We start from the raw sequence: 25,210 nt of genomic DNA on the forward strand, positions 1-25,210 counted from the left end.
GGCCTGCGCCAGTCCATGTTATAGCGATGTCAGTTTATACTCCAAATCGATGCTTATTAACATGTTTAAACGAAAATGGTTCTTGTAAAAAGATTCCCTATGAGGGATAATTCAAAACGTAGGCATACCGATACGATTTTAATACATAGATACACATGCTCATAATTTGTCCGGGAATGTCGCCCATTATTATGGCGAAAGATTCACAGTATGCCATTCTATGGCAAAGGAATGGTAGCATCTAGAGTAAGAAATTCTCCATCTTTGGGATGGTGAATACTCGACAACTAATACAAATTTAACAAGGGTTATATTTGGTCCGGCACATTTGCAGAGACTGAAGCTTTTGGTCTAATCAGCACTACGGCTTAATTCGATAAACCGAAGAGTTTACAGAGTAATTACTGTAATAATTGAAAATGTGAAAGTGTGCTGAATCAGCGAAATTTCTAGTAGATAAGATAGGGCAGCGCCCTAATGAAAAAACAGTGGAGGGCAGCACCCTGATGTACGTAGAAAGGTATGGCTCACATACCAAAAATATGGGTGGAGGAGCCCTCCTGCCCAAGTCAGCACGACTCGCATGCCATATATCACAGACTGCCATGATAGCTGCCGCTTTTACTCAACTCCAGGCGGCTTTCCATGCCTGTTCCCCAACGGAGAGCAGGGCTGAAGGAGAGCGTAGGCTTACGTCTCCTCAATACTTACCATGAAGATAAAGATGTGTAGTCACTGCCGTCACACTTGAAAAAGATGGTTCTTATTCATTGGTTAGGGCCTTTTATAGAGAACTGGTCCTGTGTGGAATTTTGATTGCTTTGAATTCCATTGTGTGAATTTCACTGCCTAACACCTGGGAAATGCTATCCTCTGAAGACTTATACGAATGTTACATAAAAGAATTGGATATACTGTGTATTCATGCAAAATTAAAGAAAAAAGGAAATTATTTATGTGAATCGAAATTAATTTGGAGTTGTATACCAGAAAAATGGAAAAACATTTTTTTTTTAAATAAACATTGCTCAAATCATTCAATTGTTAACTACTTTCAATTGAAGGACCATGATGCTGTTTTACATATAAAACAAAGTAAACATTTATCTGTTAAACTTTCTAAAAGATTATACAATTTTCTTGTGGATAAAAAGTTTATAACCCCAAATGTTGAACAATATTGGTCACTTTATTTCAAAGAAAATTTGATTTATAACAATATCTGGAAAGAAAAAAGTTACTTTCATTGAAGAATTTCGTTTAGCTGAATTCAACTTTAAATTTTTGTATAAACTTTTGATGTCAAATGTATATTTGTTTCGATTTAAATTGGCAGAATCTCCACTTTGTTTTAAATGTAGAACTATTGACAACTATTATCACTTATTTTATGATTGCCATTATTCTAGACTATTTTGCTTAAAATTCAGTAACCTTTGTGTTACCATTAATCTGAATATTAAAATTGTGGATATAAGTTATAAAGACATTGTGATTGGTAGACACGGTGGTAATGGACACAACGTTATATCTTTCTTTAATGTATTGATCAATTTAGCTTCTTATACAATTTTTCAACAAAAAAGAAAATCAAATTTTAAAGAAATATTTGAAATATTCTTAGAAGAAATAAAATGGAGAGCAGTTATAAAAAAAAGTATTTTTTTGGAAAAATTGTAAAACAAAGATTGAAAAGTCAATTTAGGCATTATGTTTGCTTACTATTGAACATGTATCTAAAATTCTTTCTTGCTATATTTATATAATGTTGTCAATTTTTATGTTGAATTCTAATGTATATCATGCTGTTGTTTTTTATTTTTGTTCAATATACAGTGACGATGTAAATGAGAACATATAAATAAAAAAAATAAAAAAGTATCCACAAAAAATGGGACGCACTGTATAAATGACAATAATATATTTGTGAGCCAGTATTAGATGACAATGCACTTGTTGTTACTAGTACTATTGTCAGTGTATTGTATAAAAAATCAAATACTATTTCAAGAAAAGCAATAGAGATCAATGTAAGAGCAATCGTACATGTCGTTTGCCTTGACCGTAGACCTAGTTCCATTTTGAAGATACAAATGACACTGACTCAGAAAAACCGATTACCTCTTTTATTTCGCTGGTTTTCCATTACCATGAATACATCGCTATCCACCAGTATGATTCATTGTGGTCCATCATGTTCAAGGAGGAACATGCGTGTTAAAATTCCGAGATCGTGTCAAGCTTATTTCCAAATGGCAAAGGATAAAACTTCAGTCTTACTTTTTTCTGGTACAATTGCCTTTGTCTTTGTTTCTGTAGCATTGATATGATTATGACAATTGAATAAAAGAAATACGATTCTGCAAAATATCAATCTTTAATGACTTAAACAGTAAAATCTTTGGCTCATATTTAAGGTCAAATGCATAGACCAACTTGCTTAGATTTACATCATTTTAATCTTTGAACACCTGTAATGTACTTCTTTAACATTCGCATGTAGTATACGGCTCATTTTTCTGTTCTGAGTTTGTTTGAAGCATGGCAGAAATCGCTTTTTTTTTGTAGCCATGTGGTCCTTTGTCAATTGGGAATCTTTTTTAACGTTACAGCCAGTAGTAGTTCTTACATACATGTAGGCCTACCTCTTTTGAACACCTTGATCTCCATCCAAAATCCTGTCCTTGTTTCCGAGTAATCAGAGGTGAATACGACCCACATCTCATTGTTACGGGATACAACGTCATCGGGCAATTCGTCACCAGACAGCTTGGCTAACTGCGACGACGTAATCTCCGGATCCAAACCCGAACCGATTATGAGGAAGTCATATCTGGCTTCCAGATGAAAGGCCTGAAAACTTGCCACGATCTGATAGTCGTTCGGTCCTGCAACAAGCCACTGCATATTCGCGTCGTTGGGATAGTATCCAGGATAGTTTGGAGAAACGATGGTTAATGATTCACCGTGTTCAACAGTACTAACTTCACTGCCGTTTGCCACACCTAAAATGAAATGTCATTCATATGCACATTATTTTCCTAGCACAATTAACTACAAACAACAAAATAAATCTCAGGTTTTTAGTTTGTAAAAGTCGGTAGTGTATAACGAAAAAAATAAAATATAAATTGTTTGAATGCTGAGAGAGTATATGATTAAAATGACCGAGTTAACTTCTTGCAAGATAAATTGCAAGATTTGAGGCCTGAGAAGTGGTAATTACGCTTTTCCCCAGATATACTGTTTTGAAGATTTGAAGAAGTAGGTGTGACTCTGAGTATTATATGACCAATCTGTTGTTCTACGTGAATGTGAGAGTGGGAGAGATTTAAGAGTTCAAGCAGACACATCTTTCTTTCAAGGAGCACATTTCTAAAGTGGTTTCAAAGTCTAATAAACTGCTCGGTATTATATGAAGAACTTTTGCACATTTGGATAGGACGTCTGTCAAGCTTTCGTTAAATGGTATTATTCGCCCAATCTTACGAGTATGGTCAGGCAGCGTGGTCACCCTATAAGGTGGGTGAGCAGAGGGCGAGCGGTTAGTGTCCAACGTAGAGGTAATAAGCACATTTCATACATTGAACATCTTCGCCACCTAAAATTGCCGTCACTCAGTCACAGAAGAAAGAGACGTGATATGATTGATGTGTACAAATATCTGCATGGTTATTATGAGACAAGTTCTGAGCTTTTCTGTGGTAAAACACGTGGTCATTCCAAAAGCTAGAGAAAAGATATTCACGTCTTGATGTGCGTATTAACGTTTTCGTTTGCTAACCGAGTGATATACAGTGCGTATAAAAAAAAACTTTACACTTTGAAAAAGCCCTGGGAATTAAAAAATATACAACATGTGGGTAATTTTTTCACACATAATCTTGGGTTTGGGTCTCATCTATCCAATGAAAGTAAAAGTTATGATAGAATGTTACACTTGAGTGAGCACTGTCCATTTTTGTAAAGCTCGCAGAAATCTGTTTGCGCAGAAAAGAGGGAAAGGGCGAAATCAAACTTGAAATAAAACGGATACATTCAAGCATTTTGTAACAATATTGCCACCCATTTTTAAAATTTCAACACTTAGTAAGCACAACCTTTACCCTTTTTGCCAGCTGGATCTGAGGACATAACTGAATCTGAACAAAAGTTTATATCAGACATCTCCAGCATATTTTCACTAAGTTTTTATCATTTAAAGTGGGTTTACATTTCATTTTTCATTTAATACTTGTTTCTCCACACTTTTCCCAAGCTTGACAATGATTAACAAAATGAAAATCAAGCCTAAGCCAATTAAAGCAAATATCGTTACGATGGCATCAGTGTGTGGGGAGTGGGGTGGGGTGCAATGCACTCTTCAAAGTGTTTTGGGCAAGGAAACAAGTTAAAAAAGGTAAAATATATCTTCAAATCAAATTTACTACCTAAATTTCACGTGTTCTTCACGATTAAGGTCTACTTTTGTTCGCATAACTATTTCAAAGTTCTGCGCAAATCATTTTTCACTAACTTTTCTAAAGTAAGTGGTGCTCACTCAAGCGGAAATATTTTTCGACAGTTATATCGTCATTTGCTTAAATGGATCTGTACCAATGTTAAAATGTGAAAAATCTTCAGGATATTACAAATGTATAATTTTACAGGATTGATACGCACTGTATAGATGTGTGGGGAACAGTCTCTCAGGGGATTTATGTTCAGTGAATGCATTAAAGAATAGACTCATAAGCATTGGGAGAAGATTGCCTATGATGTTGAGTGATTTTCGATTTTCTAGTGTTTTCATTGATTTTTTTTTTGTTTCCACGATACACTTGCCACCCCTCCCTTCCAACACAAGTAGTGCATCTGTGTAATTTTGTCTGAAGGAGAGAAGCAATGGACATCTCTTCTTTGATCGATGAACAGGCTTAGTCCTACAACATCTTTGAAGTAAAGTAAAGTAAAGTTAGTAAGTAATAATGCTGGGACGAACACCCATTCATAGTATTTAAAACTGCAAAGAAATTTATAGAGTAAACAAATGATTACTTCCTGCTCGAAAATTATTTAAAATAGCCATTAGAGTACTTAATTTACCAATTTAGTAATTGGCTATTGGAAAGATGTTGACAACAATCATACCCTGACATTTTCAGCTCACTCCTATCTTGAGAATGACTTCATATAAACATTACAAATTATGCAGATATTGAATTTTGATGTACAATCGGTAAATGTGTTCAATAAAACACGGTTTCAGATTACATCCTTCGCATCACAATCAGTTTGGCGTACATGCATTCATATAACCTAGTAATGAAATAGAATAGTGACATGCACTTTTTTGGAGGGGGGGTACCAAAAGCAGAGATATAAACCTACATGTGTTTTGGAAGTCTTTCGTCCTTAAGGTTACTGAACACATCAAATATTTCCAGGCTTCGACAGAATATTAGGGAGGAATTTCATAATTTCACAAAAACATACCAACAGATCCCGTGGTATCCTGAATCCACCGAGTGTATTGTGAAATCCTGGCATAAACCCCAGGGTAATTTGGCTCAGCACACCCGACACCCCAACTCGTAGATCCTACCAGATGCCAGCGACCATCAGAACCCTCACAAGATAGTGGGCCTCCACTGTCACCCTGTCCAAAGAAACAATAGTAATGATTACAAAAAACAGCTTGTTGTATACACGATTATCTTTTTTCTTTGCATACTTTGAAACATGAAAAAAAAATCAACGAAATGCCTCAATTAAACTGTATTATTATGCAACATGGCAGGTACATGTATATCGCGCCTTCGAAGCCATTTTTTTAGGACAGCGTATTAAGTATTTAGTCACCTTGTCAAATCTACATTCAAGATGGTGGGTGCGTTTCAAATAGAGAGGTTGGAATTTTAATCATCACAGAAGTACAATGCAAATTCCTGTGGTAAGATTGTTGCAAATGCCATAACTATCATCTTTATGTCGTATGTTACATGAATGCGTTGAACGCCACTATTGTTCAAGTATATAGGAGATCTGAACCAAAACTGATATCTAACTATCAGTTCTTATAACACGTTTTCATGATTTTGTTTCTATTTAATTGGTTTACGGGGTGGTAGTAAGTATGAAGCTATTCATATACATATTTCATATTTAAGGCCCTGGGAAGCGGGGTTGCTGAAGCAACCCCCAAATTTTCCTTGGGGGTGCTGCATGTATTATTTTCCATAGGCAGCACCCCCTGGAAATCTGGTAGGTATGATAAATGACAGAAATGTAATGAAAATTAACGTTTTGTAGGCCCCCCCCCCCTTCACAATTGAAATAGTGCTTAAATTCACCCCTTTTCAGATCGGAACATCAAATATTTTCAGCTCGCGCTTCGCGCTCGCATTATTTATTTTCATAATATAAAATGTCTTTAAAATGCCCAGATTCTACGGTCTTAATCTAAAAACGCACAGGCATGTTTATTCAGATACGCAGCTTTTTTTTTTATTCAAACTTGCTTAAATTATAAAGTTTCAGATCAGAATATAAAGATTTCCTGCTCGCGCTTCGCGCTTACATTACTAATGTTGGAAGATACCCAATTGCCCATCATTTTCCTGATTTACAAAACATGAATGTATCTACGTTTTTTTATAAGAATAAAGCTAGGAACTTACTGACAAATGTATATAAACACACACACACACACCCTCACACACACACACGCATATATCTATACCTGTGTGTGGGGGTGCCCTTGCACGTGTGTGTGTATATGTAAAAGAACAATGGAAAACTCAAATGTGGCTCCACCTTTGAGATTTTAGCAAATGTCAGCACTCCTACTGAAAAAAAGAATCGTCCCAGGCCCTGTTCATTGATACGTATTTTGATGGTAAGCCCTTTTAAAGGCAAATTGGTTGTACGAAAACCTCCATAATCTAACTTTCATAGTTTACCTGACAAGAATCAACTCCGCCTTGAATATAGCCTGCACAGATCTCTGCTTCTTCGACAATGTTGTATTGACTATATAGGTCAGCACATACATCATGTTCAATGAGGTTAACAAATGCTTTCTGAAGATCGTTGGAAAGGGAACCTGGTAACGAAAGTGTAATCATAGCATGTTAAAAATTTGTTGTCTTTTCGTATAAAATGTAATCATTTGAAAGGTATGTTTTACAACATAAGCTCCAAGGTTAACTCACATTTTTTACAGTCAACCCGCTGGGTGATACGACATTTGCTCCTGCGACATTTGTTCCTGTCTTAATATCTCAGAGGGCATACGATTAAACTTAGGACTGTAATAGAGTTTTTGGTTCAGAATAAGGTAAAGATAAGGATTAGGATTTATTTAGTTTTGGAGGTTAGTTTTTATGTTTGACTTAACGTGCAGACTTTCCATCGGAGCAATTTTCGCTGGGCATGTTAAATCTCTATTAGAACATATTTACTCAAACCTAATCTTACAAATTAGTTCATTAATCGGGATAATCTCTAACCAAAAGTTATTTTCTGTCATTTTCTGCCGGGCTGACCTTTATCAGCACTTTGCTGCACTCAACCCAGGTTTAAGTTAAGTTAATTTTCGTCGGAAAGAGAATGACGCATTTTTTTTTTAAGATTTAGAAAAATCTGAATGAATATGAAATATTATTACTGAATTTCTAAACTTGTGTGAATGTAATCATTACATATATAGATATGGTAACAGTGGGAATTACCTTCTGAGTGCATGCTTCCCCATCCTGCGATCCAACATCGACTGTACGCCATCGTCTCGTTTTGTATAGTAGCTAAACAAGCTGGTCTCACATATTCAGTGAATTCTACAGGTTCGGATAGATGAAGTAGTGCGATATCATTTGCTATTCCATTGAAAGCACCGTAGTTGGGGTGGACAATCACTTGGTCAACATGTCGCTCCATTTTGGACTCGGGATCTTCCAAAAGGTTACGGATCCCAAGAGTAATGCTGAAGTCACTAGGTTCGATACCATCTCCACTACCTTCCTCGTCATCTCTATGAGTGAAGAACGAATGTTTGGTGCATGAAATAAAGGATAGAACCACACGTGGTGTTTTTGTAAGTGTTATCGTTTAACTGGTTCATGTCCAGTGATACGATAAACACGTACCACGTTCCATTGAATATAGTTGAGCATTGTGGATTCATATGTTTAGGTAATGAAAATATATAGAGAAAAAATAGTGATTCATATGATATAGAAGCTTTTGCCAAATACATTTATACTTAATTAAAAGCGATTCACTGCCTGTGTCATTGCCTTTATTGCACCAAAACAAATATGTGCCTAAAAACCAAAACCAGGCTAATAAGCCCGAGTAACGAAGACATCAGTATCATGACAAATCAGCAAAAAATGAAATGATTGCTCACAAGAAAAAAAAATTACAGCTCTGCTGTGAAACTGTAACTCGTCAGCATATTCTTTAGAAATAAACACTTTTTCTAAAATCCTATTCATGTAGGCAAATGTCTGGGAGCTTATGTGGCAGCCTAATCATGGTAAAAATTATCAGTAAAATATAGCATTTCTTTACTGTTGTACATACTGTATGGTGTACAAGTTGGTCCGATAATCACAGCAATGCAGTCCTGTTTAACTTTAAATTCCTTTCATCAATATGACAACCAGGTGATTATGACAACGAGGATCTACATCATTTACATGTACATGTATATAGTACCATATATCTGTTTAAACTTTCATTGGCACAGGAGTCATCCAATTGAGTTAATTACTAGTCATCTGCTGAAATATGTGTGTTTTGAGACATGATCTGAAAAGTTCAGTTGGACGAATAAAGGAGGGAGATCCAACGAAGAAGAGATATAGATGAAAAGGCGTGGTCTCCACCCCCTTAGGTGAGTTATGGGTACGTGAAGAGTGACAAATACTAGATGCGCACCAACGAACGTAGAGGGCAGCAACACACAAGCGTGTTGCTATAAGGAAGGTCAACTCGATACGCGCATGCAGCTGAGCTGCGCGCGTATTTTATTGTTCATGCCAACGAAATCAAATGCCGATCTAATACAACAACAAATTAGTAGCGATCAAAAAACGAATATGAAAGATAACTTAAAAAATATGTTGAAGAATATACATACATATAAAAACATACTTTGCTATTTAAAACTTTACAAATATAAGTTTCAGGAAACTAAAATCATTACCAAATCGGTGATTGTTGTTATCAGCGATTTCACCAGACGGCTGTATTAGGTGATTTGCGTCGAGACGATTTTGTGACCACTCGCAAAGCATTTCGGGATTGAATATAACCACCTTATTTTCTCTGAGCTCTTCGCTGAACCCATCATCACAGTGCAGCTGCAGCGCAGCGCGCAGCCAATGCAATGCATCCGATGCATGGGTTGTTTTTTCGCCGTCCATGCCATGGTCTCGGACTCAGAGTTGAAATTTAGACCCGGATTTCGGGGATACAGCGCCTTTATTTCAGATTTATAGACTTAAAAGTCAAATGACATTTAAAATTTGAAATCTACCCTTGAACAATCATCGTTGATAAACATCAGCCCTGAAGCCATTACACTTCAAATCAGGCCAGGCAAATTAGACGTCATTGTCTAAGTTGCTAGATCTATGACGAGTCGCCTGAAGCCCCAGCGCATCATCAACGTCACTAGCTAGCTGCGCGACCGGCCCAGACTCGGCGCACCCAGGCCAGAAAAATGACCTCGATTATTACGGTGGTTGTCTATGCATTTATTAGTGGTGCAGCGAAATTCAGCAGAAGAAAATAAGAGATATGAGGTATCCTCGTCACAGGCTTAATATTCTAAAATGAGGAAAAATGTCAAAATCATGATTATTTAAGCTAAATATTTTTTTTTTAATAAAAGTAATATTTTTAATATTTATACCCAGAATAACCGATCTAAAAATTGTTCATTAAAAAATATTTGAAATTAAGAAATGAAAAAAAATCAACTCGACAAATTTCCCAAAACCCCACCTTATTTTTTAAAGTGGTCACAAAATTCGAGCGGAGTTGACCTTCCTTAGAGCAACACGCTTGTGTGTTGCTGCCCTCTACGTTCGTTGATGCGCACATAGAGCTATGATGCGCGCAAGCTAGGACGTCATGACGTTGATCTCTGGGGGAGGTCACATATCCTGGAGCTAAACGATGGTAAGCATTGAAAGTTGGAAGCCAGTGCAACTCGATCAGAATAGAGGTGGTTTGGTCATATTTCTTCGTACCAGCATAGAGCTTATGGTACCAGCAAGCAGGCGAGCAACAGCATTCTGTAAGCATGCACTGGAGTCTGTCTAGTATAGTGGAAGGAAGACCAGCCAGCAGACTGTTAACTGAAGTCAGACCAAGAGGTGATTAAGGAACGGATTAGCCATTCTGCTGCAGAACGTGTAAGTAGTGAATTTATTGCCGATTCTTTCGTAGTTGGTAGTAAGTCGCGTGACGTACAGTACCTTTGAAATTCTATTGTCCATCTTAATGCACTGGTTGAAGAAGACCAGTGTGTTGGCTCAGTTGGTAACTGATACTTTGCTGAAACTGGAATACATTGAGCAAATTAGACTCAAGTTATTTTTGTTCTGGTCCATGTAAGAAAATCAACTGGCACAGTAGAAATTTATTGAAAGCCATTAAAAAAAATGCGTTTTTCTTCTGACATGTCTGGGGCATCTAACACATAGCACAGTAGAGCAAGCAATTCCTTTTCATTAGAAGATACACTATTGTGGTGTCAGTGGTAGGGTGTTGGCACAATAGACTACTTAGAACAACACACAATAGACTACTTAAAACATCCAATTGTATCCACTTCTACTTGGCTGATCATGAATAGCACAAATCAAAAGACGCTTTACTAATAAACATTACATGTACAATTGCATGTGAGACATGAAGGCAAATGCTGGACTGGCAGCGTCTAAATTCTGAAGAAATTGATTTCCACCTTTTATGACAATAGGGTTTCCAAAACAGAACGTGAAACGTCATCGACAGTCCATGTACCATTTTAGTCCATATGAATCTAAACTCAAATATACTACAAGAAAGTGGATAATACAAAAAAAAGGAAGGAGTAAAAAAAACAGGGGTCACCGGTCGCCAAAATGGGGCGCACGTACCACCAGAATACTCACGCGCAGTGGGCTGCAGTCAAGACCCATTGATTGCTGATCAGAGTTCCACCACAGAAGTAACCTCCCATCCGAACAGAAGCGATCCATGGGAAATCCCCTAGATCAGCATTGACTCCTCCCACTATCCTAGACTGATAGTCATCTACAGCGGGACGGGTACCGCACATTGATTCTCCTGTGAGATCTATGGACATGAAAAACGTGAAAATGGAGATGCACATTAATATGTCATCAAGAATTCTGAATGATGTCCGCTTAAAGGAACATTCGTTGAACACTGCAAATAGTTGAAAATATGTGAAAAGGGAATGAATGTACTTTTTGGCATGTGACTTACCACCTTCTCCACCAGCGCAATAGGATTCATCCAGATTGTCGTCGTTGCTTAGTAGTTGACAATTTATCGGCCATTCTGCATTCATTGTTGCTTGGAAGGAGTCTCGACATGCATCTGTAACTTCTTCACATAGACTCCTGCAAGGGCGTCGAGAAGGACCGCCATGTGGACAGTCAGCAAAAAGCATACCACAGAAGAGAAGCAGAAAGTCTTCATGACATTCTACCATGATGGTTGTTTCTTCAATCAAACTGATTGCAGTATCAAGGTCTTGGGCTGATGGGTTTGGGAAGTAAGTCCGATTGTAAGAAAGAACTTCTCCGCACCGAGGGAAACGGACATCACTACATTGAGCTGGAAACAAAGCAAAATAGTAATAAATAGATAAATATAAAAACTGTCACATCGGAAACAAAAATGAAATACGAATGCATTTATCATTTAGTGATAATAGTGGATAATGTGGTCTTGTTTTCTTGAATTCCATTGCTATTCACGATTTAACAGATTTAATAAACGTCATAACACTTACGACATAGATCTTCGTCAGAGAAATCCGAGCAATCATTTTCCCCGTTGCAAATGTTATCAGACACAATACATTTACCATCTCCACACTTGAAGTCACACGTCGCATTATCTGAAAGAATCGAATTGATGATCGGTGAAAATACCGTAAATATAACAAGTTTGTTTAATAGTTTTATACATTTTGAATTTCCTTTTAAATCTGTAAGTTGAGCACAATTTAGCCTACTGAATGTAGAGTGCAATAATGATAATGAGATCTTTCCAGTTTCATTTATCAATGTCCATGTAAACTTTTATCAAGAACAGAAATAAACCAACACAACTTCTTTTTCATTTAACCAATCTAGGGTGCACGTTCCCGATGTTTCACAAGGTTTCATGAAGATCTATACCAAAAATGTGTATTTTCTTTCTTGATCGATTAGAACCATTTCCATTTATCGATGTTTTAAAGTCATTTGAGATTTGCATAGTTTTTCAGAAACAATGGAGGGTTCATCTCACCCGCTGACACATCTTACGTCACTTACTCTAAAGGGTAGTAAATTGACCCTATATGCATTTGTATGCTGAGCCTGCTATGGACAAAATGAGATGTGCTGTTGATTCAGATTGGAAGAGGCGATTTTTAAAATGTTGTGGTAAAATTGTTGCAATGGTTTCCGGCGCTTTTCTGTTAGAACACAGACCAGTGCTTTTCATTATGGATGTTTCTATGTTGGCAAATTAGAAACGATGTATACTTTTAAGAGGCAAACAACAGTAGACCTCTTATAGAATAAATTTATAACCATTACTAGTTGCTAAACTTGGCACGATTTCCACAAGCTTGAAAAAAGTTCGTAACGAACTTGGAACCTTTATTCAAAAAGTCTACATACATATATATATATAAGAATTAAAGACGAAACTAGTTAAAGTGGAATATTTGAGCATTCTTTGACTATTCTTCATTTAGTTTGATTATTATTTTCTTTCCGTGACGGGGGACATACTTCGTTATTTCATTATATATATATATATATATATATATATATATATATATATATATATATTTAAATATATAAGAGTTGCCAAAGCTGTAGTACATGTATAACTTCACACATTTATATATATATATATATATATATAGAATAAAAGTCATTTAGACAAAAGTTTAATAATCTAAAATTAATGGAGAATATTTGCTTCTTACCAGATAACGTTGTTACTTCAGCTTCTGCAGATGTGGTCGTTTGACTGCCTGTGGTCACAGCCGAAGTGGTTGGTGCCGCAGTTGACGTCGACAGGGTAGTTGTTGCAGCGGTCGTTTCAGTGGTGGTTACAGTGGTTGTTGCAGTGGTCGTTGGTAATTTGGTGGTCGATGTTGTTGTAGCAGCGGTCGGTGTGCTAGCCGGTGGCGCTACAGTTATTATTTCAATATCAACGGAAACTGTGGTAAGAGGAAGTAAACAAAGATGTAAAATGTGTTAAGATTTGAAAATGAAGACGAATATTTTATTGCGAACCCATCTGAGGATGCGTTATGTGGGCCCTGTGGGCTGTTTCATAACATTTTTCAACGCTGACTGAATTGTCAGTGTGACTATTTCATGAAAAGGTCACCTGTTTGAAAGACTTTTCCTTCTTATGACTGTCAAATTAATATGTAACGTTGTAGCTATATTTTGTTCATAAATAATTCATTAAAAAATTTATTCAGGAATCTGAATATCAAGGCAAAATTCTTTATGTTATTGTTATCGCTATAAATTTGACAAAACCTTTCATTCATCGGGAATATCTAGGATGTTTTGGGTTTTGGACGATCCTGCGTAAGTTGATATATATTGATGGTAACAGAACAACTATATCAATAACATACCTTCTAATACTGTTGCCGAACCAACAGTTATTCCAATGGCTACCAAGACACTCGTTGAATTCTCTTCGGTGGCTTCTTCCAAAACCGTATTCACAATTTGAAGAGCTGTCGTTTCAATCTATAGACAGTTACAATATGAAGGATGAATGGTGTCAAGCGGCTACAACTTTCCATAAATAAAACTGATCATGTTATTAATCTTGACTTCATTTCTTTATAAATACCTACCTTATTTTGGTCACATTTAGCCGCGGACATAATGAGGAGACTGAACGTTATCATAAAATTGTGTACACCTACAATGTGGGGGCTACGGTTTACGGCGTATGTGTTAATATTATTTAAATGCGTCTTAGGGCTTGCGATTCTTGCATGGAACATTATGTTGTTCGTAAAGGCCACCGCACACCTTACGACCCGACTGGTCTGCGACTGGCTTGCGACTGGCTTGCGACTGAGTGAGGGGAGATGTGACGTCACAGCTCTTGTCAGCTTGAGAGTCACAGACCGGTCAGAGACAAGTCGCAAGGAAAATTGTAAGGATTTGACATGTCGAATCCTTATGACTGGATCGCAAACTCAATCCAACTTCCAGCCAATCAGACGGCAGAGCTAGTTGCACGACTCGTATATGATAAGCAACGCGCATACGCAGTAGTAAGCGCACTTTCTCAGTTGCTATGGCAAAATGCAAAAAGCGCATGCGTGAGTCGCAGATCGGATCGCAAGGTGTACGCGTTATAAGGTCTTTGGTGTACGCTGTCGAGGCTTATGACCACTTTGCGATCCATCTCCCGTCACTCAGTCGCAAGCCAGTCGCAGACCAGTCGGGTCGTAAGGTGTGCGGTGGCCTTAATTCGTACGGTAATCGTACAATTACCCTGTAGTATCCTCACCATCTATGCACGACAAATTTGCATAGACCGTGAAGTTCGGGCTGTATCGGTATTATCTCCGTACGATTTCTATGAACCTCGAATGTTCAACCAAAAATACTATTTTAAAAAATATACATTTTATTCTAAATTATCAATGTACGACTATCGCCGCCTCCGGTACGGCGCCCTATTGTGATCGTATGGCAATACCTACACTACTACAGAAAAAGAAGATATGACGAAATCGTTAAAACTAGGAGAGTAATGATAACAACAAAAACAACCATAATAATATAATAATAACAATAATAATGATAATAATGATACCATAACGCCCGTTATCGTATACAATCCGAATTAATATCTAATTGTGCGATGTGAAGGCTGATGGTGCGAGGGGCTTGCGGGCTCCGTATAGGCCAACGTTCGCCGAAAGCGGCGTTATTATGTAATCTTCATTTGTTATGTATGCAGGATTGCAAACTAACTTCTACGTGATTTACAAAAAAACGCTTGTTTTGAAATATTTTAAGAGATTATCTAACTTTTTTTTCATAATTGGTGATTTCAATTTTTTAGGATATTTTTCGCAGGATAGGATAATCCTTTGATACATTGATTTTTTTAATAATAAAACAGAAAACCAAACACACACCATTAACTCAAAGTTCTGAAGTCAATGTAGGGATATGAGCAGATATTGAAGCTTTTAGGCCCATGGAATGAATACATTTTATTTCAACTGCAAACTTAGTCGAGTAATATGCTTTTCACACTGCACTTTTTTCCCTTAACCCCAGGAAATTGGTGGGGCTAAGGGGGGGGGGGGTCTTAGCCCCACCAATTTCCCGGGGTTAAGCTTAGCCCACTTCGTTTTCACACTACGTTTTAGCAAAGTGGGCTAGCATGGTAAATAGTACGGTACTATCTGGCCCTGCAAAAAAGCAGGGTTAGCCGGCTTATTGTGGTGCTAGCACCACAACTGCAGTGTGAAACGAAACAGGGCTAAGGAAAAGTGGGGCTAAGCATTAGCCAATCACAGAAGTCGAAATTGCACGTCAATCGCGCTCTGTATGGTAAAATCATCAATATTTATGAGCTGTGTGATTGCCCGGGGTTAAGGCGTTAACCCCGGCTAAGCAAATAGTATGGGGTTAAGAAAGACAGAGTGAATCGAAAAAAAGATAGTATGGGGTTAAGGATAGTCCGGGGTTAAGGATAGTATGGGGTTAAGGAAATGCAGTGTGAAAAGCATATTGTTTTAAGAATGAAAGTCTATAAATAAAAAAATATCATCAATATATATTTTCAAGACCAATTCTTATATTGAAAAGAAATTGAACGAGTCTAATTTTCACACACTGAAACATTGCTGTTGTATAAACAAGGTACATGAACTTGCAAATAAAGTTGAGCGATTGGACGTGCCCTCGATATGGCGAATAAAAATGATTAAAACGTCTGTTTTAGACTCGCCGTATTTAATTACCGTCATAGAGCAAATGTGACTGCGCCATTTCTATCACGAGCACTCCCTCCTCGAGCTCGCACACAGTTATGAGAGTTTGATATACTTTCTTTATCTCTTGACTTCTTAAGTATGAGGTAATTCATTTGACTCGAATATGTATATAGGAATTCCTTTCATAACAGTCAAGTCACAATCGTGATGTAAAGGAAATGAAACCAATTTGAAACAAACCTTCCGGCCAGATTCATGGTCCAATCCACACCAAATTTTTGTGAGCTTCAGTCCCACATCACAATACTTCTTTTACGTCTATTCATATTCATACAAGCACCGCTTCTTGAATAGACCACATAATACACTTTCCGAGTTGCTACGCATTTATTTACACTGTTAGAGGATTTCACCGATACATAAAAGATCGCACCATTTCCCCCTTCTCTGGCGTCCCTGGCAACATGTTATAGTATGAAAGGGTGAATCAACACGTTGAATTTAGAAGGCTTCTCCAAAGTAGATAGATAAGTCGAGCGATGTTTGCATAAAGTGTACATCCAGGTCATGTATAGTGATTTCTTGCATGAATACGATTTCTTCTACGATAGTCTTTTGTTATGTCATATCACTCATCAATGTATGTTTACATCACTTAACTGTCTTCGGTTGAATTTGAATTAACATAAGAGGTATCTACGAGACAATATTTTTGCACCGACTTTTGCCAGTAGCATGCATATAAAAAAATGTGGCCTTGATACCACAAATCCATGAAGCTTTGAGGCAATGCCATTTTTTTTATTTGATAAATCCCCGAACTAACATTGCATCTATTACGAACAAAACCCTAATCTCGTTATTGGAAGACGTGGATGCAGTTTACACTCCCAGGGAAGTTTTTTCTCAAAAATAATATTTTTTCACTAGATTACCAAGCTTCGTTCAAGCCTGGAAAATTTCACCAAGTTATGAAATAGTTAATTCCTATAAAACTTATCGGAAGGTGAACGGAAACAAACTTACAGACCGGTGGAATTTTACCGCTTAACAGTTGAATTATACAATTCAAATTTGTTAGCCTTGAAAATTACGCTTTCTTCGGCTTGAGCTTGTAAGACGCCAATAATAGGATATCGGAAGAGGTAAAGTAATAAAGCACATTTAACGCTCGTGAAAGTAGGGGTTTATTGACAAAATACTTATTGGTTTATTGGTAAAAATCTTGCAATTAATAACCATTTTGTTGTTTTTTGTTTACAAAAAGCATGATGGATAGATACTACAGCTGCATGGCACATTGAAAGCGTTTATATGTACAACACAGTATTAATGAGGGGGCTGATGAAATCACCCCAGTCACGTTGTTTCATATCTTTTGACATGAAAATAATGTATCAAAAGTTTATTCATTGTAATGACAAAAAAAATCAGGTTGGTTCGCTCTGTTGTGATTCATTCAAGTGCTTGCTTATTCTAAGATCTAACAACATAGATATACTAAATAGGTTCATTATTGCGGAATGAAATAATCGCTAAAGGGTATTCATTTGTCTCGCAATCTACTATGGTCAACAAGGAAATTCGTGATCACTCTCGCAAAAAGTGTTCACTAGCTTTCTAGGAAATTCGTGATCACTCTCGCAAAAAGTGTTCACTAGCTTACAAGTTCACGAGCTTGTGAACTTGTAAGCTAGTGAACTTGTAAGCTAGTGAACACTTTTTGCGGGAGTGATCACGAATTTCCTAGAAAGCTATATATAGTGAACACTTTTTGCGAGAGTGATCACGAATTTCCATGTTGACCATAGTAGATTGCGAGACAAATGAATAACCTCTAGCGATTAACATAGATATATTTCTGCATTTCATAATACTCGAAGTACGTGACATTATCGACTCTTTTATTTGCATAATCCTCCATCATATAACTGTCTTATGAAAATAAGCAAAACCTTAAAATGCTATACATTTCTTATTTCACATTGAAGGTAACAAAATTCCTAGTGCTATGTTATATAGTTTGTATTTTCTATATATATTCAAATCAACTTTTCGATATTATTATCTTGATCTTTGAGATATTAATAGCCACGCTGCTGAATAGAATATTACGTATATGCATGGGGTAAAATGAGAAAAATACATATTTATGAGTAAGCCTATACCATGAATAATCTCTTGCCTTACCTGTGCTATGAGGGCTATGGAAGAGTCGACTTCCTCATTTGTGCTGCCGGAATCTGTTTGAGTATCTTCGATTAAATCTTGGATATCTAACAGTACCACGTAAAAGTTGACGATAATACTCCCAGAGCTGAAAATGTAATTGAAATTAATAATGATAATACAATGGATTTATAAAGCGCTTTTTGCCAGAGGATACAAGGCACTGCTACTATTACCCCGGCTTTAGCTCGAGCTACCGTCACGGGCGCTCAGTGCATGCAAGGAATTACTCCTGCCGGGTACCCATTCACCTCACCTGGGTCGAGTGCAGCACAGTGTGGATAAATTTATTGCTGAAGGAAAACACGCCATGGCTACGATTTGAACCCACGACCCTCTGTTTTAAAGGCGAGAGTCAGAACCACTAGGCCACGACGCACCCACATTAATGAATGAATGGATAAATAAATATTGATAGACATGATATATTGACAATTTAGTATATAATGGGGATATTAATTAAACAATAATAATGATAATGATAATAATAGTACGCAGAAAAGAGAAACGAAGTGGAAGTTTAAGAAGAATAAAAAAAAAGAATAAAAAAAAGAAAAGGGAGAAGGAAAGAGGACATCAAAAAATAAGAAAAGTGAGAGAAAAATGAATAACAACGGGATACGAAATATAAAAAATTATATTTTAACTCATAACTGATTGAAAGAAATAATATTTGTGGATTTTATGAAATATAATATAAGTCTGTTTGATCAGCCCCGTGCTTATTGAAATACAATAAAAAAAAGTGTGATATAAGTGATGCAAATGTACAAACGCTTTTCGTATTTTCTTATTTTATTGTGGCTTTATTAAGTACCTAGCTCCATATTAACTCAACTGAGTACATCCAACATCCAATTACCTACCTAAAACCAGTGACATATGTGCCATTATAAACGTCAGCATACTCTCCACTCAAAAATACTGCATCCATCTGAAAATATTCAACAGAATATGGTGATGTGTCAACAAATCTTATACAACAACAGACATCTTTCTAAGATCTGCGTCTTTGTACTGTTTCTTTCCGTCTTATTCATCTGTGATAACATTCTCATTCTTTAAAAAAATAATCTCGGCTGAAAAATACAATTCAACAAGCGAAAACAGACAAGATTGTATTAAAATCTGATACAAATAACGAATTTATTAATCAATGACTTAACATTATTTCAGTGAAACAGTTCTATATGATCATGTCTTCATGAATATGCAATAGGTGTGCTGATGATAACATGTCCCCATTCACATTTTGTTTTATTGAATGAAATAATTATTCTTTCACATTTTCATAAGTTTGTAAAATATGTGTAACAAAATGGGTTTCAGTATGATTTTCTTACACTTTAAATCAATAGTGGAACCTTGTTTACATTTTTGAAGGACAGTGCTTAAATGTAATTTCAAATAAGAAAAGTACAAAAAGAATAATTAGGGAAATGTGACATCATCAGCCAGCCTATATTGCATATTTATGAAGGCATGCACGGAAGTGTTTCACCGGAATAATCCATAACTTTTTTTTCATTCTGCAATTTTGATGAAATGTACAGAAGCTAAGCTTGAAAGGTCCCTCCGCATCCTCTTAAATCCGTTTGTTATCATTTTGCTGGAACGCGATGGAATTTGGTTTCTCGTTTTTAAACGAATATTGTCATTGTCTATCCTGAAGATTTACTTCTTTTATAAGACGATTAAAAGTTAAAGAAACTTACTACAACGGTAAAGTTGGTTTCTAATTCTTGATATTGCTCCGACGATGAGTCATTGTAAGCTTCCGTAAAGACTTTATCACCAAATGACATTGATCCAGAGACGTTTATACTTGCTGGGGGTAGGTAAATGTCAGCATTGATAAATATTGAAGAAAAAAAAATGAATTTCAAACAACGTAAACTTAAGAACAAACTATTGACAATAATACGCAATATTGAAAACAATGGTTGTATATAAATTTACAATATTGATTTGATTTTTGATGCTGATGATTAGGCCTATATGTGAAATTCTTTATTGTTATCAATAACAACAACATTAGCAGCATAATGATAATTATAATATTAACAATAATGCTAATAATAATGCTATTATCATTGGTACTAGTTACACTATCTTTACCAATTATCATAGGGCCATATCATAGGGCCTAAAATGACAATTATAACAATGATCATAATAATAACAACCATGGGAAATATTGACATTTATGATTATTATATCCATTATAATTAGGGATAATGATGATGTGAACAATCACGATTTAAAAAATATATTTCGCACTCGTATCTATAACTAAGACTATTAAAGGACAAGTCCACCCCAGCAAAAAGTGGATTTGAATAAAACAAGAAAAATCCAACAAGCATAACACTGAAAATTTCATCAAAATCGGCTGTAAAATAAAAAAGTTATGACATTTTAAAGTTTCGCTTAATTTCACAAAACAGTTGCAAATGAGGAGACTGATGACGTCATCCACTCACTGTTTTTTTTAATTTTTATTACATGAAATATTCTGATTTTCTCCTCATTGTCAAGTGAAACAACGATTAATTTCTGCCTTAACATGTGGATTTAGCATCGTTTAATATTATACATGCTATATCATGTATATGGTTCAGTCAAGTTGGTCCTTATTTTCAAATCTGTAAAAAATGTAATATTTTGTAATTCAAACAATACAAAAACAAAGAAATAGTGAGTGATGGACATCATCGACTGACTCATTTGCATGACACTAATTTGTGCATATCACTGTTTTGTGAAAAATAAGCAAAACTTTAAAATGCCATAACTTTCTTATCTTACATCCGATTTTGATGGAATTTCAAGCGTTATGCCAGTTTGATTTTTCTCTATTTATTCAAATCAACATTTTTCTGGGGTGGACTAAAGAAAAGAATGTACTTACACACCACAACCTCTTCAATAAATACGGGGTCTGTAGGGGAAACAGTCGCCGCTAAAATAAAATAGGATTTAAAAAAGTTCAGTTATAATGATGGTAGTGCTTCAAAGTTATGATGCAATATTATGATGCATAACATTCATTCTATTCAAAGTTTTCATTATCAATTTATTCTTTGAAATTCATTTTTATTGAACATTAAACTTGGATATCAAAGAAAGAAAGAACATGAATAATCGAAATACTTTCTTTTACTGTTCATGCACATGATTCATTTGTATTAGTGATTTGTTTCAATACAGTAAAGAGTGCATGAAGACTGTATGAACAATTTATAAAACTTTACACAATACAATTGATAAAATATATTTTTACTCACTTTCTTCGCCACTGCTGACAACTGCATAAACAAAATGGTAAAAAAAGTTATTGAATTACTTGTTAAGTTTTCATTATATCCAGTCAAAAAGTAATGGTTGCACACTGTACCAAATGGGTATATATCAATGTAAGAATTTATTCGAATGTGTCTCAGAAGGATATTACACGCGATGGCATTAATAAACCTTGTGTAATCTAGGAGACCAGGGTCGAGGGGGTAGAAAGAGAATAAATAATAGAGGAGGGACAAAAAATGTGCACTGATTAAGACTTTGAAATTTGACAAACATTCTTATCTATTTTCATCCCGATTCACATAAGGTGCAGTTAGTGCATCGAAGTCTACATAAAATATTATATAGTTCATGAGCACTCGACTAGATAAAAAATTCAAGTAAAAATAAAAAGACGGTTAGGAAGAGTTTGTTAGTTTCGTTGTAAAGATTAGAATATGATTACCAAAGAGTTGAAAAAAAACTTACCGACAACGACCCCGGCGATCACTCCGCAGATTGCTACAACTGCCAACGTAATACCAATCACGATCGCAACAATCTTTCCTTTTGACCAGTTCCTCGTCCCTTTTGAATCGGGGACATCGACTGGGTTAATATCGGTGCCTGTGTTCCCCTGTACAAAAATGTGTAAAAAGTCATCAGAAAAAAGATAAGATGGTGGACATTTTTAAACCGGTATTTAATTTTGGTAGAATTGCTTCAACTAACATGTTTCTTGATTAAGTTTTAAACATGAACAGCGGTCTTGTTGAAAAATCCTAACTTTGTTTTTGGTAGTTTTTCGTACTATTCATATGAATGAAAATAAAACGGAAGAAAAGTCATTATTAATTTTGCTTAAAAAAAACACACACTTTATTTTCGTCTTTTGGTTTTTAATTTGAATAGGGCCTACTTGTTGTGTATAGAATAAAATTGGAAGAGTGCTCTGATTTTTTATATTTTGATTTGTGAGAGCACCAAGCCTACTAACATGACTAATTATTTACAGCAGTATTTCTTTTTAGGGCTACATTTTATTACACATCAAGGGCAGGGCCTTAATAACAGGGACTTGCAGCTAAGATCTTCAGGAGTAAATTAAATGTCAACCAATTGTTTCAAGTTAATTATAAAGTAACTGCAAAGCAATTTGCGTAATTTTTTTATCAAGTGAACTACCAGCCATAAATGTATATTTGCTTCATTGTGTTTTCTTTGCAATTTAGAATTTTATTTGATTTTCTTCTCTTGCATAAATAAAAAGAACAGCGTATGAACTGAGTATCATAACGTTCTTAGGCTTTCGTAGAAGAATTTATAGAATATATGATTTGTTTTAATAAAATATTATTTCATATTTTCCATCGTTGTTATTAATAGTTATTATATAATCGGTTCTAGGACAATAACCCCCGGGCAATCACCCCTGGACAATTACCCCCTACCCGGGGGTAGTTGTCCGGGGGTAATTGTCCAGGGGGTAGTTGTCCTGATACGGATATAATCATCATCGCATTGTCATTATCATCGATATTGAAATTTGTTCTTAGTTCTTGTCACTGATGATCACAGGCTAAATATGTTATAGGTTTACTTAAACGTTTTTACGATAAGTGAAACCATGTTTGCTTGCTTGTATCGAGGTAACCCTATCCATCTTATCATGCTTATGCAAATTTGTAAGTGGATGCTGTCATTATATATGTATTGATTTTGTCTCTTCTGTTTTCCCTAATAACTGAACAAATTTGTAGTCGGCTCTCTATCTTTTGTGCTAGCAGTCCCTATAGTTATGACGTACTGCGTCATGGAGGACCAATATGGAAATTCTAATTAAATACTACTGTGTACTACTACGGCGAAGAGTATATATGTATAATGTTTTTTCTCGATAAGATCAATTGTATTACTGAAAATATTTACAATGATAATAATAACAGTAATAATGGCAATGATATCAATAAAAATAATAAATGAAAAGAATAAAAATAATCATAGCCATAAGTATGATGATAGTAATGAAATTAATGTCGATGATAACAATAAATATGAACAATAGTGATGATAAAAACTATCACATTAAAAGAAGTAAATTACAATTGCGCATTCTAGCAAAAAACAAGCGATCAAATCTGGGGGATATATCAGATATAACATACATATTTATTTCATTCAGAGGATTGTGGGTTTCAAACCAGGGGGCCGTTTCATAAAGCTGTTCGTAAGTTAAGAGCGACTTTAAGAGCGATTGGTGAACCCTTCTTATACGCGCTAAACCATCGCCAATTCAATATACCATTTACTACAAGAAAGGTTCACCAGTCGTTCTTAAAGTCGCTCTTAACCTACGAACAGCTTTATAAAACACCCACCCGGGTTAGAATCGGCGTTATGGGCGTAACTTGCATTCAAGATATTTGTGGACCTTGCCTTAATTCAGTCCTTAAAAAATGGGTTCTCGTGCTACATTTTCCAGACTATTTTAGTCCGATTAGGTACACAGAGTAATTGATATAATAGCGCAATAAAGTAGAAATGATATCTTTTTAAAAGTATTGTACACTTTAGTAGTGAAAGGAGAAATTGCGCATTATTCTGGCAGAGTTAGCACTATGCCAAATAGAATGTTTAAATAAATACTTTACTTTAATCCATCTATAAAAAGTTGGATTTACAAGGATGATTTCTCTCTACCTAATGGACACAAATTTGCTCATCGCTTTCAGTGTGCCTTGGCATGAAGTACAGTTTGCTTCGAAAAGGAAAAATCTACCAAATATTTATCAGACCTTTTGATTGGCAAATAGAAAATTTTCTAATGTTTATATAATTTTATTTAAGATGACTTATTGCAAACTATACTGAAATAGGAAGCGTGGTAAATATTAATATCCATTTTTAGATCAAAAACGTTGAGGCCCGTACTTTGAACTTGTGTCGAATTCACTCTCTAACAGTAAATTTATCAGCCCATTCAACACTTAAACAATCCATAACTACATGTATCTGACTATGAAAAAATAGTGAATATTGCCAAATAATGTATTTTTGTGCATGTTTAGCACCCCACCCTCCCCCATTTCAAATGCGCTCTGCGGACTCCGATGTGTACCGTTGATGGCATGGAGCAATATCGGCAAACCTACCCGACTAGAAATAGTCTCCGGAACAGGATAAATATCAGCAGACGAAGATGGCCTTTCTATATCGTGTATGGTAGATGACGTTTCACCTGAGACGGTAAAGATTCCCCTTGGAGATCTCTTGGTAAAAACCCGGTCATCTGGCAATTCGATAGGTGGCAGTGTATCTGGTCTGTATACCGGTTTATCTGGGACCGGATCGTTCGGATTTATAGAGGAAATCGGATCTCCATGGGAAGACGCGGGTCGTACGAGCAAAGTTCGGGTAGTTTCATCTCCCCTGCAAAATGAAAATGAAATTGGAAATATTTATAAACCACTCAAGGTG

General features: G+C 35.8%; 1 protein-coding gene across 1 annotated transcript in view; it reads right to left on the minus strand.

The window, feature by feature from the left end:
• Positions 1 to 1,447: 1,447 nt before the first annotated feature.
• LOC129255061 (enteropeptidase-like) overlaps positions 1,448 to 25,210 on the minus strand; it is a 28,247-nt gene continuing 4,484 nt past the window's right edge. The window contains exons 2-18 of the mRNA XM_064096413.1: positions 24,886 to 25,162; positions 22,223 to 22,370; positions 21,739 to 21,759; positions 21,363 to 21,413; positions 20,167 to 20,279; positions 19,318 to 19,385; positions 18,413 to 18,539; positions 13,883 to 14,000; positions 13,214 to 13,450; positions 12,020 to 12,127; positions 11,488 to 11,841; positions 11,151 to 11,334; positions 7,713 to 8,011; positions 6,942 to 7,084; positions 5,476 to 5,638; positions 2,646 to 3,005; positions 1,448 to 1,452 (exon numbers count right to left, since the gene is read on the minus strand). Coding sequence (XP_063952483.1) covers positions 1,448 to 1,452; positions 2,646 to 3,005; positions 5,476 to 5,638; positions 6,942 to 7,084; positions 7,713 to 8,011; positions 11,151 to 11,334; positions 11,488 to 11,841; positions 12,020 to 12,127; positions 13,214 to 13,450; positions 13,883 to 14,000; positions 18,413 to 18,539; positions 19,318 to 19,385; positions 20,167 to 20,279; positions 21,363 to 21,413; positions 21,739 to 21,759; positions 22,223 to 22,370; positions 24,886 to 25,162 — 2,776 coding nt within the window. The remainder of the gene's footprint in view (positions 1,453 to 2,645; positions 3,006 to 5,475; positions 5,639 to 6,941; positions 7,085 to 7,712; positions 8,012 to 11,150; positions 11,335 to 11,487; positions 11,842 to 12,019; positions 12,128 to 13,213; positions 13,451 to 13,882; positions 14,001 to 18,412; positions 18,540 to 19,317; positions 19,386 to 20,166; positions 20,280 to 21,362; positions 21,414 to 21,738; positions 21,760 to 22,222; positions 22,371 to 24,885; positions 25,163 to 25,210) is intronic.

Source organism: Lytechinus pictus, chromosome 1 (assembly GCF_037042905.1).
Source record: "Lytechinus pictus isolate F3 Inbred chromosome 1, Lp3.0, whole genome shotgun sequence".
NCBI classification, from domain to species: domain Eukaryota; kingdom Metazoa; phylum Echinodermata; class Echinoidea; order Temnopleuroida; family Toxopneustidae; genus Lytechinus; species Lytechinus pictus.